The 13,091-nt window shown below is 46.7% G+C and overlaps 1 protein-coding gene across 3 annotated transcripts; it reads left to right on the top strand.

The window, feature by feature from the left end:
- The first annotated feature begins 400 nt into the window (after window positions 1-400).
- On the top strand, window positions 401-13,046 carry LOC123767647 (uncharacterized). Of its 3 annotated transcripts, none has more exons than XM_069310539.1 (4): window positions 401-516; window positions 6,572-6,716; window positions 7,117-7,434; window positions 7,580-13,046. In XM_069310539.1, the coding sequence occupies exons 1-4, from the start codon at window positions 487-489 to the stop codon at window positions 11,665-11,667; spliced, it is 4,581 nt and encodes a 1,526-aa protein (XP_069166640.1). In that variant the 5' UTR covers window positions 401-486; the 3' UTR covers window positions 11,668-13,046. The 3 variants fall into 3 exon arrangements, with proteins under 3 accessions (XP_069166640.1, XP_045613434.1, XP_069166639.1); XM_045757478.2 differs by lacking the exon at window positions 401-516 and adding an exon at window positions 641-871; XM_069310538.1 differs by lacking the exon at window positions 401-516 and adding an exon at window positions 899-1,021.
- The last annotated feature ends 45 nt before the right edge of the window (window positions 13,047-13,091 follow it).

Here is a 13,091-nt window from a genome sequence, read left to right as displayed (position 1 = left end):
TTCAACTTCCTTCGAGAGTGAAGAAAAACAAGAAATATTGAGAAGATTCGTGTTACAATCATTAATCTTACCCTTTCGGTTATATTTAACAACATATGTTTACAAGAAAAATTGCTACCAAAATATACTGTTACAGTAATCTCCATCTTAGGAGATGGAGATTACATATATATATATATATATATATATATATATATATATATATATATATATATATATATATATATATATATATATATATATATATATATATATATATATATATATATATACATATATATATATATACATATATATATATATATATATATATATATATATATATATATATATATATATATATATATATATATATATATATATGAGAAAGAGAGTGTGTGTGTGTGTGAGACTTGTGAAGGAAGCGTGTGGGAGGGAATGCACTCCAGACACTGAAGCAGGTCAGGGGCTCCCTCACCTACATGTGGGGCGCAGTCTTCAACATTGATGATGGTGGTGGTGATAATAGCGATGACGGTAAACATCAGCCTAATTTTTTTTTGTTACTATGTTAATTGCTTTCACTACTACAGCGTGTGGCTTGGGAGTGTGGGCGGGGGAGCACGCGAGTTAGAGCAGGGGCACGTGTGGGCGACGATGGGGAAGTGTGGGTGGCGGCGTGGGCGTGTGGGTGGTGGCGTGGGCGTGTGGGTGGGGGAAGAGGCAAGGGAGGGTGAGCAGTAAGGCAGCAAGTGTCAGCGGGTAAAGAGGGTTGATGGGTCCCCTGGTGACAGTCATGTCCGCAGCCTCCCTCCTCCTCCTGGCGGCGATGACGACGGCGGCCACGCTCCAGGCGCCTCCCGCCCCCCACCTCGCTCTCTTCACCACCAAGGTACGCCCACCCCACTACGGTATGCATGCCCCACCAAGGTATGCCCGCCCCAAGGTACGCCCGCCCCACTACGGTATGCATGCCCCCACCAAGGTACGCCCGCCCCACTACGGTATGCATGCCCCACCAAGGTACGCCCGCCCTACTAAGGTATGCATGCCCCACCAAGGTACGTCCGCCCCACTAAGGTATGCATGCCCCACCAAGGTACGCCCTCACCCCGTCAAGGTACGCCCTGGGAAAAGGCGTACTACACTCACACTACCCAACAACACACAGGTACCCACAGTGGGAGTACCTGGGGGGGAAGAGTATATGTAGTATACATATGTATACCACATATGTCAGACCAAACCTGGAGTATGCGGCTCCAACATGGAGTCCTTATCTAGTCAAGCATAAGAATAAACTGGAAAAGGTTCAAAGGTTTGCCACCAGACTAGCACCCGAACTGAGGGGTATGAGCTACGAGGAGAGGCTACGGGAATTAAACCTCACGTCACTGGGAGACAGAAGAGTTAGAGGGGACATGATCACCACATACAAGATTCTCCGAGGAAGTGATAGGGTAGATAAAGATAGACTATTTAACACCAGGAGCACACGCACTAGGGGACACAGGTGGAAAATGAGTGCCCAAATGAGCCACAGAGACGTTAGAAAGATTTTTTTTAGTGTCAGAGTAGTTGACAAATAGAATGCATTAGGAAGTGATATGGTGGAGGCTGACTCCATACACAGCTTCAAGTGTAGATATGATAGAGCCCAATAGGCTCAGGAACCTGTACACTTGTTGATTGACAGTTGAGAGGCGGGACCAAGGAGCCAGAATTCAACCCCCCCGCAAGCACAGCTAGGTAAGTACAACTAGGTGAATACACTGCCCAACACTACCCAGGTACATATTCATATGTAGTGTGATGTGTGGCGCAACACATAAGATGTAGAGTGATTGTGCAGTCTTAAGTGTGCTTTATTGTGATGATGGTATGGTGTACCGTGTAGTGTAGTGATGGTGTACTGTATAGTGTAGTGATGGTGTACCGTGTAGTGTAGTGATGGTGTACCGTGTAGTGTAGTGATGGTGTACCGTGTAGTGTAGTGATGGTGTACCGTGTAGTGTAGTGATGGTGTACCGTGTAGTGTAGTGATGATGTACTGTGTAGTGTAGTGATGGTGTACCGTGTAGTGTAGTGATGGTGTACTGTGTAGTGTAGTGATGGTATGTGTACCGTGTAGTGTAGTGATGATGTACCGTGTAGTGTAGTGATGGTATGTGTACCGTGTAGTGATGGTATGGTGTACCATGTAGTGTAGTAATGTTATGGTGTAGTGTGACACTGAGAGTAATATCAATTCATATTTTCTTAGCGGGTGCCTAATTTGTGGGTAATTACAAAACAAATCAACTCACAAAGTAGTTCGCAGAAACAGGCTCCAACTGGCTTTAGATAGATAGCCTTAAGAAAAGGCTTGTTTATTTAACATAAATACATTTCCAACAGAGAACTCGCTTTAGGCTGTTGCCATCTTCCAGAATATTTGTACATTTGTAAACAATTGTGTATAATACACAGTGGCTTGCATGAAAGTTATTTTATGTTATTCAAAATTGCTTTTAACTATTTAAGAGATGTAGTGGAAGATGTAGGGATGGGTAATTAGGAGGCGGGAGTGTGTGGTGAGGAGAGTGAGTGAGTGGTTACATGAGGAGAGTGCATGTGTGTGTGTGTGTGGGGGTGCGCGCATGGCGGCGGCGTCTGTGTTCCCGCTCATGCTGTCACCTCACACTCTTTCTCTCCACTTACTCATTCTCCCACCTCTAACTTACCGACTCTTACTCATTTACTCCCCAATTACTCTCTCGTCATCTCCAAAATCAACTACTCATCTATATACACACACACACACACCACCAACACCTCCCTCACACGTCCTCATATACTCTGCCTCTGCGGCCTATATTTCTATTTCTTTCTCCCTGACTTGTGATTCTTCATGTTCATGGTATGACCATAGTTGGCCAGAGTGTCCCAGGCTGCTGGGACAGTCTAGGATAGTCTGGGACAGTCTGGGACAGACTGGGCTCACACCACGGTGGCCCGCGGCGCTCTGCGTCACCTCACTATAATGGCTTTTACAAAACGTGTTTTTTTTTTTGCACTTTTTGTTTTTTTATGTCCACTTCTTTTCTAAACCTAAATTTATCCTATTTATATCCAGATTTTCGCACTCTAGTTATGTTTTATAATTTCTATTTATGTTTTAAGTGTTGGTACATATCTCTTAATTATTCCTTATCATCAATTTGAAAATTCAATCGTGTCCTCTTTGTCCTTTGTCTTTCTACAGAACTCATATTAAGCTTAAACTTAATTTATTAATCCTTATTCCCCATATTAACCTTGTCAACTGTAAACACAAGATCATTTTTAACTATAGCAGTGCACAAAATCTGAACTACAGTATATATTTTAAGAATGATTGTCTATTTGTCTGTCTATCCAAGGTTGGAGGCCAGACGCTCGGGGCTAGCCTCGCCCAACTTTGCAGGGTGAATGGTCTTGGGTACCGGACGGACATAGGCTGGTCAGAGAGGGTCATATTAAAAGGGGCTCAGTCCCAGTAGTGATCCCCCTCTCCCCCACCACCCACGTAATCAGTGAAAGATGGCTGGCCAAGTCCCTAGATTTCTTCATTCGAAAACAATGATCGTGAATTCAGTATTACATTTTCTGAAACCAATGGGGAGAGAGATAGAGTGAAGAGGAGGGGAGATAGAGTGGAGAAGAAGAGGGGAAAGAGGTGTGAGAGGGGGGAGAAAGGTGGAGAGGGTGTGAGAGTGGCGAGAGACCGTGGAAAGTTAACAGTCTCCGTGGTGTAGTGGTAAGACACTCGCCTGGCGTTCCGCGAACGCTATGTCATGGGTTCGTATCCTGGCCGGGGAGGATTTACTGGGCGCAATTCCTTAACTGTAGCCTCTGTTTAACGCAACAGTAAAATGTGTACTTGGATGAAAAAACGATTCTTCGCGGCAGGGGATCGTATTCCAGGGACCATAGGATTAAGGACTTGCCCGAAACGCTACGCGTACTAGTGGCTGTACAAGAATGTAACAACTCTTGTATATATCTCAAAAAAAAAAAAGAAAAGAAAGGAAAGGGTATATTGGATGAGAAAAAAGAAAAGAGGGGGGATAGTGAAAACAGAGGAGAAAGGGGGGAGAGACCCGGACACAGCCGGGTACTCCACTAGTATGATATATATGGGGCCTAACGAGGACAAAACCAACCTGAAGAACACACTAGATATCGTATTACTAATGCTTCTTGGTGTGAAACCTATATTATCATATTTATATTGTGGCTTAACATATACCTACTAATTATGTGTCTCAGATTTGTATAGCACTTAGATTAAGGCATCAGAGCGTTGTTCAGCTAATGGCTGGTAATATTAACAATAATAATAATAATAATAACGAGTAACGATTATTACTTCCCAGCTACAGAGCCTTTCATTTGCCAGTAATAAAATGCAACTGCTAATTTATGTCCATTTTAAATGGTTATTCAGGCTGTTACATATATAAATTATTTATAATTATTTTGAATTAATTATATATTGTGTTTCTCGGATTATAAGACTAACCGTAATTCAACGTTAGCAATATCTCATTAAAGTACACAACTTTTAAATTAATATTTAGTTTAACAAATTAATATTTGGAGTTTTTTATTATGTTTCTGTCACAGACGTGGCCACACATTTACAACGCTAACCAGCATATGTACATTTCTTCTGTCCTCCATGGACAAGGTTAGAGATCTGTTAAACAAATAGTTCAGTGATTTATTGAACAATCAACCACAGAAGGTGATTGTAGTGCTCTTATAATGCTAATACAACCTACATTCATAAACACACAGATTTACGTCTGTCCTACATAAATAGTGTTCGAGGTGTGTTTACATAATGTCATTGATGTGCAACTTGGAGGTGCGCGTTGTCGGTTGAGGATGGGAGCCGTGGCGCCCCTGTGACGCCAGTGGCTGTCGATTGAGGATGGAAGCCGTGGCGCCCCTGTGACGCCAGTGGCTGTCGGTTGAGGATGGGAGCCGTGGCGCCCCTGTGACGCCAGTGGTTGTCGGTTGAGGATGGCAACCATGGCGCCCCTGTGACGCCAGTGGCTGTTGGTTGAGGACGGGAGCCATGGCGCCCCTGTGACGCCAGTGACTGTGGAGCGCGCGAGGATGACGCCTCAACCCTCTCGCATATGTTAGTCACGCAAACACTGGCTTATATCCACATCTTTTATGGTTTAAATCCCACAATTTATGCGTCTGAAAAAACTATCAGCATTCTTAACTTTGTTTTTAAGACACTTGTACTTGATTCAGTTTTGTATTTCTCTGGTTCTTAACAAATGTAAATTTCTTAGTACAAAGTTCAGTTCAGTTCTTGAACTGAACGATCTGAACCGGTTATGTGTGAAACATTATGTGACAAAAAAGAGAAAAGGGGTCCATTAATTAACTAATTAAGCTTAATTCAAAATCCCTGATTGTGGTCAATAGACTAATTATTAAACAAATGCCTAACTTACTGAACTGATATACAATTATAACAATATTGCCGCCGTTATCCTTATAATGATTGTTGTGTAGCCTATACACTATATAAATTATTAACTTGCCTATGTATTTAGTCTCAAGCACAGATATTTACACCCAAAGAACCGATGCGTGACCATGAAAGAATGCATTAAAAAATATATACTATTTTTTATAGCTAGGAGTTGGTGTAGTTGGTGTAATGAAATGCAGTGTTGCCCTGAAGGTCCTCACACCTCAGGGCAGTAAATAGGTACCTGGGAGTTAGACAGCTGCTACGGGTTGCTTCCTGGGGATGTGTGTGTGCGTGTGTGTGTGTGTGTGTGTGCACAGATACAAGACGAAGTGAACAAATTACTCACGGGGCTAGGGAGGAATAAAGTGGTTGAACCTGATGATGTTTCACCTTGGGTGCTGCGAGAATGGGCAACTGAGCTGAGCATTCCACTCCAATTAATATTCAAGACATCTTTGTGCACAGGAATCTTAGCAGATATATGGAAAAAGGCAAACATAGTACCAATTTATACAAATGGAAGTCGAGAGGAACTTCTAAATTATAGACCCGTGTCATTAACAAGAGTGGTAGTCAAAACACTAGAAAAAATAGTTAAAGCTAAATAGGTTGAACACCTAGAAAGTAATGACATAACGGACAGAAAGTATGGTTTTCGAATAGGAAGATCCTGTGTAACAATTCTACTTAGCTATAATGATAGAGCCTGTTTCCTGAAGCCCACATCAAAACGATATCACCAGCGGCGTATGAAAGGCTGGCTAACATCAGAACTGCTTTTAGAAATTTGTGTAGGGATGGGATAGGGAGATGGGGGAGAGAGGGGAAAGGGGGATAGGAGGGAGGGGGGAGAGAAGATGGAGGAAGAGACAGACTATCCCGAGCACCACCGGGTAGTATCTGCTTATTCAAGCTTACATTTACTTGTCTTTAGTTCCTATGTATACCTTACCTGCACTGTATAATACAGCCAGTAGTAATCTGTCATGATAATTGTTGTAATAACTAATTAGGAGTGCATTGTATCTCATGGAAATTAAGGTGTGCTGAGATCGAGGCGTTGTTTTGTAGGTACCAGCGGTGGAGGGCGACCCTGTGGCGGTCTGGGGCCACGACACACTCACACGGCGACTCGCGCCCTCCCGCCCACCGCCGCCCACCTCACACCACCTCAACACCGGGACTGCCAGGATGGAATCATTCACACCACCCACAGGTCAGCCGGAGGCCACGATTATATGTACACTCAGGTCTATATGGACTCTTCTCAAGTTACTGCTTCATATCCGCTCATTCATACTCTCCTCCTCAATGACCCATAGTATAGAAACTTAAATACCCTGTGACACAGTGCTATATAGCCATACTGACAAAGGTTTATTTTAATAACTACCGGCCCGTCCGCTCGAGTTGCCACACCGTTCAGGAAAGGGTGTATTAAAATGATCGAACCAACCCTATCGAGCATTTCCTAATTACCTATTCATGTGTAGTTCGATCCTTATTCATGTTTAGTTCCCATTTCAAATGTAGCTCTTTAATGAAACGCAATTTGTGTATTTCCGTGTGGCCCACGATACAGATGTCATTACCACTAAGACAACTTCTATCGGCAGGGCCATCAGCCAGGAGCAAGAGAAGCGCCCGTCACCGCCGGCTGCTAGTGACCACAACACAGCGCCGCCGCTCAGCTGGTCGAGGCCGAACTGGATGGGTAGGCGGCGGCAGGGCCAGCCGTACATTATCTTCCCTGCATATCCTGCCGAGAGCCCAACCCAGGTCTAAAACAAAGTATGCTCCCAAGCTTGGCATTAGGCACCTAGCCAAACCGAAGACAATGTACCTGCGGAGGTCTGGGGTCCTGTCGGTGGAGAGCGATCCTGTAGCTCCAGCAGTGCTGCCTACAGTAGCTCTTGGTGCCCACCACTCCACCAGTGAGTTTCTCTCCATCTTCTGATGTGTGGTTTGTTCATCATATCTTCAGCCACGTTATTGTGACTCATCGTCTGCATATGGTGTTGTGGATTATGGTAAACATTGTGTGAACTTGTGTATGTTTACATTTTCGTATTGTTACAGATGCTTCCGGCACCTCAGGGGCTCCACACAGCCAAGTGGTGCTGCAGGAGGACCCCTACCTGTCTCCTTCCTTCTTTAGGACGGATGACGATGGCCAGGGATTCAAGCACTACCGAGATTTCTACCAAGAATCAGGACAAGAGGGCGATGTTGAGAACGAAGCATTTGAAGAGGGTAGAAATCATGCCAAACCCAACGTTAGGAGTTTTGCCATACCAGAAACTATCGTGAAGGATGGACAAGTTTTCTATAGATACGATGGTGGAATAGATGGCAATGAGAGCATTAAAGGTCAAAGTAAACGAAGTCACGCGAGAGATGGTGAGTATCTGAGTGATGACGGAAACCAGAACGTTGCCCAGCACGACCTGCAATCTTCAGACGACCATCTTCCCACCAGCGGCACGTCTGACGTCTCTGGAGTCGGATATCCTCTCTCACATAATGGCTTCGACTTCTATGTTGGACCTTCTCGGGTACAGACGCAGGCACATATAGGTGAGAGGTCACACGGAGCCACGGCTGAGGCTGTGGTTGACTCTGGGCCAGCTACACAGGTAGTTGGCAGTGCAGGCGTCGGAGGGTTCTTCTCCGCACAGGCCCAGAGTGGGGGACATCCTGGAGGCACCAGTCACTCACAAGTAATGGGCAACATGCACGGCGTTCAGGGTTCTGCCGTGGCTCACAATAATGGCCACCAGTCCCAAGCTCACGTCAATATGGGGGCTCATTCCTCGTCGAGGGCTCAAGTTTCGACACACGAAGGTGCCTCTATACTCGTCTCCAGCGTGGATGCCACCCAGCTGGGTGGCAGCGCTGGAGCTCAGGCGCACAGCTCCAGTGCCGCCAAGAGTCAGGCACAGATGGACTTCAACCCAATACAACACTATGACGAAACTGGCGGGCTAAGAGGTCAAGGCCTGGCATCTGCAACGATGACTTCTGAAGGCGGGTCAGCCTTGGCTACCCTCACAGGCCAGGTGACTCGGGGGTCATACCTGGGTGTGGCACACTCCAGCAGTGGTACGCACCACCTAGCCGATACACACCCATCCCAACCACATTTTATTCCTGAACACTCAACACGTAATCATCTTTCTGTCGACGATAATATGCTAACTGGAGACGAGTCACAAGAGGAATTTGCACACATTGACTTCCTGAAACCTGAATCAGGACAAGAGGAATATTCTGAAGAGCAACACTTGCATACAGATTTTGTTCCTGTGGAAGTGATCCGTGATTCCCTTCCACAAGAACAAGAGGACCAAGATGATAAATGGGAAGGAATAGTGATTGATGACTTGGCTGATCCCGGATTGCTGCAGGACCGAGGGAGGGAAGACTCACCTCGGTTGGATGAATCCGGCACGCTTGGCCTAGGTAGAAATATAGCATCGGCTCATGACATGCTGAGTAGCATCGTGGAAACTGTACACCAGCCACATATGGTGGATAGCTACCCTAACACTGGTCATATTATCGATGCCGGAGGCTTGGTGGGCGGTTCTGGCCAACCGCCTAAGGAGAGCGAGGTGGGGCAGGCGCCGATTCATACTCGCCCTTACATTGATGAAGGTGTTGGGATATTGACAGGGAACATAAAAAAAGGAGTAGGCCTGGCCACCTACTCCCAGGGTAGCCTGGGTCCTGCCCCATCACCAGGCGAGATTGTCAATATTTCACCGTCTCTCTCACCGTATGACTATGATCACACCAGTTCTGAATACTATGATAATGATTATAACATTGTTCCCAGTCAACAGCCACCTTATTTTGATCTAGGACCTGAAATTTTCAATCTACAACCCATAGAATTGAGTTATGAACACCTCCAACCGACGGACTCAGCGGTGCTGACTCCGGAAGCACCAGTGCAGCTCAACGGGGGGCAGGACAAGGCTGTCCCACCAGACCCTCCAATTGTGATTCATCAAGTCCAGACCAGCTCCCCTCACCTACCCGGTGGGAGTCCCTCGCCATCCCCTCACACACCGCCACTCCCTCTTGTAGAAGCCATAATGCCTGCGCTACACCAACAGCCCAACAGTGACGAGGGCCGCGGGTCATCTTCACAGCCAGAGTACCGGCCCTGGGTGGGTCAGGCGGGCACAGATGAAGCACGGCCCTGGGTGGGCCAGGCGGGGACAGATGAAGCACGGCCCTGGGTGGGTCAGGCGGGGACAGATGAAGCACGGCCCTGGGTGGGTCAGGCGGGGACAGATGAAGCACGGCCCTGGGTGGGTCAGGCGGGCACAGATGAAGCACGGCCCTGGGTGGGTCAGGCGGGCACAGATGAAGCACGGCCCTGGGTGGGTCAGGCGGGCACAGATGAAGCACGGCCCTGGGTGGGCCAGGCGGGGACAGATGAAGCACGGCCCTGGGTGGGTCAGGCGGGCACAGATGAAGCACGGCCCTGGGTGGGTCAGGCGGGCACAGATGAAGCACGGCCCTGGGTGGGTCAGGCGGGCACAGATGAAGCACGGCCCTGGGTGGGCCAGGCGGGCACAGATGAAGCAGAACCTGAACACCGACCATGGGTTGGCCAGGTTGGCACAGCTGATGCAGAATCTGAACACCGACCCTGGGTTGGCCAGGTGGGCACAGCTGATGCAGAACCTGAACACCGACCATGGGTTGGTCAGGTGGGCACAGCTGATGCAGAACCTGAACACCGACCCTGGGTTGGCCAGGTGGGCACAGCTGATGCAGAACCTGAACACCGACCCTGGGTTGGTCAGGCGGGGACAGCTGATGCAGAACCTGACCACAGACCATGGGTTGGTCAGGTGGGCACAGCTGATGCAGAACCTGACCACAGACCATGGGTTGGTCAGGTGGGCACAGCTGATGCAGAACCTGACCACAGACCATGGGTTGGTCAGGTGGGCACAGCTGATGCAGAACCTGAACACCGACCATGGGTTGGCCAGGTGGACACAGCTGATGCAGAACCTGAACACCGACCTTGGGTTGGTCAGGTAGGCACAGCTGATGCAGAACCTGAACACCGACCCTGGGTTGGTCAGGTAGGCACAGCTGATGCAGAACCTGACCACAGACCATGGGTTGGTCAGGTGGGCACAGCTGATGCAGAACCTGAACACCGACCCTGGGTTGGCCAGGTGGGCACAGCTGATGCAGAACCTGAACACCGACCCTGGGTTGGTCAGGCGGGGACAGCTGAAGCGCAGCAAGTGAGAGGGACAGAAGACATGGTGACGGTGCCGCTGGTGGCCACAAGTCCGGGAACCAGCATCACCCTGCCAGGCACCACCGGTGGACCCGTCATCAACGTCATGACTATGTCGGCCTCTCAAAACATGATCAACTCATCCCTGCTCGCCCAGCGTCCCGGAAGCCCCATCCAGCCGGGAGAAAAGATCCCGGGAGCGCCTGGCTACAGGGTTCCATCTGGTTTCCGCGGACATGTAATTCTGGGCCATAAGTTGCCAGTAGAGGCAGACTCCCGGCGGGTGGTGGAAGGCTTCAACACACACGTGCGCCTCACTCCGCAGGACACTCTTCCCAACGTGGTCTTCGCCTCCGTTGGTGGACCTCACACTTCACAACACCTACCTGAAGATAACGTGCCAGGAGTCCACGTTACCCTCAGTGGTAGCGAACATTCCCAGTCACCTGTTTCGTCTGCGCCATCTTCCCGAACACCTGAAACAACGTCCACATCCGGCAGGCAAGTGACTGGAGTGTCTGGAAGGCAGCGGCCGTATTCCCAACAAAGAGTCGAGGCAGCAGCTACAGGTCAAGTGTCAGAGTCTGCACCCTGGCTCATCATGGAGTCCCTGAGGCCTCGCAACCCAGAGCTAACACACTCGTCCATGCTCGTACAACCAGTTTTACCAGGCAAGTCGTGGGATGGCGTCGGTAGTATGAAGACCTCGGGAAATTCTTGGGGGCGGACATGGAGCAGCAGCAACAGACAGCCGTGGGGAAGTGGTGGGAGTAGCGGTCAGAAACAGCCAGCTATGTGCAAATATTACACTATCAGCTGCCAAGTAGTGTACAGCCCCTACCAGCAGAGCAAAAGGTGCAAGCCCACCTACACCACCCGTGAATGTTGCTGCTGATACTTCACCGCAACACAACATTGCAAGCGTCTACAGTGTTGCAACAGTGTAATTGTAAAATATAAAAAATCGTGAAAACGGTTACTACCATAAATGCAAAGGAAAAATATTGTTGTAAAAAATAAACCTAAATAAACATTGCGCTGCATATTTAAAGTAGAGTCAACATGCGCTCAAGAAATGAAAACATTCCTTGTTATCTCTGTTCCAAAATAGGTTAAGTGTATGACACTGAGAGGAAAGGAAGATTTCAAGTCTCTTGAACCACTGAGATGCGATGAGTGGGATCTTACTAATGCTTATATGGTGACATCAAAAGTATTTACTATGACGTAGAATTGAGATAATTTGATAAATATAATAAACATACTTGGCAAGACGATAAAGTATGTGTGTACAAACGTCAAAGTATAAACGCTGACATTAGTCTTAAATAATTCAACGTTGCTTAATTAAAAGCTTTTATAGAGCTCTATTTATGATGATCAAACCACATAATGATAATGGTCCAAATCACTTGATGACGGACCAACACGTCGTCGTCTCCTCATCATCTGTTGTGTGGTTTGGTCATCATATCTTCAGTCACGTTATCATCACTCATCGAGCTCTATTTACATTATGCGAAAAATCATAATACAAAATATTAAGATCTTAAAGAATATAAAAGAGCAATGACACAAACATTAAAGAATATAAGAGACCACATCTGGCTAAAGGTTCATCGGTTCTTACAAAGGGTCTTAGCAATGTCAGCAACAAAAGTGACAGGAGACCATTTTGCTTGCAGAAATGTGTGGTACCGTGTTATGTTTCCAGTTATTGTATTATGTCAGTCGTTTGAGAACGATGGGAAATGGTTATCATGTTCTAGGAGTGCGTCTTTCAGGCAGTCTATTAATCTTGGGTTATTAATGCCAGAGGTTGTGAACTTGGTCAATAATATATGGTTTAAATGGAGTAAAGGTGCGGGGATGGCAATTCTGATATAAGGAAAAACAATTGTCATTGCCTTAAAAACGAGTTATTTTCACATGATGTCTGTTTGAAGCTACTTTCTGCAAAAGAAAATCATAATAATTACGTAAATTACTTATTTTCAATATGTTCATATCTATAGATGTGAAAGCTTCAGTAGAGCACATATCACCCCTTGTTTTATTATGAGCTTTATAAGGTTTTTGTTAGGTACATATATCTTATTTGTTATACTGTATGGTGCACATTATGATTTATAGACTATTGACGTCAATGAGTTGTAGTGCAAAAAAGATTCCAGAGAGGATAAACGACTATAATCAAACCCCCCAGCAGGTGTTGCTTGACATTGTTACAAAGCTATTATACATGTTTTGTATGAAATTATAATTACATTTACAGTTACGGAGTTTTATTCACATTGCAGTTGTTGTGTGCATTCTTAG

Source organism: Procambarus clarkii, chromosome 67 (assembly GCF_040958095.1).
Source record: "Procambarus clarkii isolate CNS0578487 chromosome 67, FALCON_Pclarkii_2.0, whole genome shotgun sequence".
NCBI lineage: Eukaryota > Metazoa > Arthropoda > Malacostraca > Decapoda > Cambaridae > Procambarus > Procambarus clarkii.
Note: the sequence above shows the minus strand (reverse complement) of the source record. Positions and strands in the feature narration are given on the sequence as shown.

Bases quoted from the DNA above. Each gene is read 5' to 3' on its own strand.
- LOC123767647 (XM_045757478.2), top strand. From the start codon at position 755: ATGGGTCCCCTGGTGACAGTCATGTCCGCAGCCTCCCTCCTCCTCCTG. The intron at 872-6,571 runs GTACGCCCACCC...GTTGTTTTGTAG, and splicing joins TCGCTCTCTTCACCACCAAG to GTACCAGCGGTGGAGGGCGA. The intron at 7,435-7,579 runs GTGAGTTTCTCT...GTATTGTTACAG, and splicing joins TGGTGCCCACCACTCCACCA to ATGCTTCCGGCACCTCAGGG.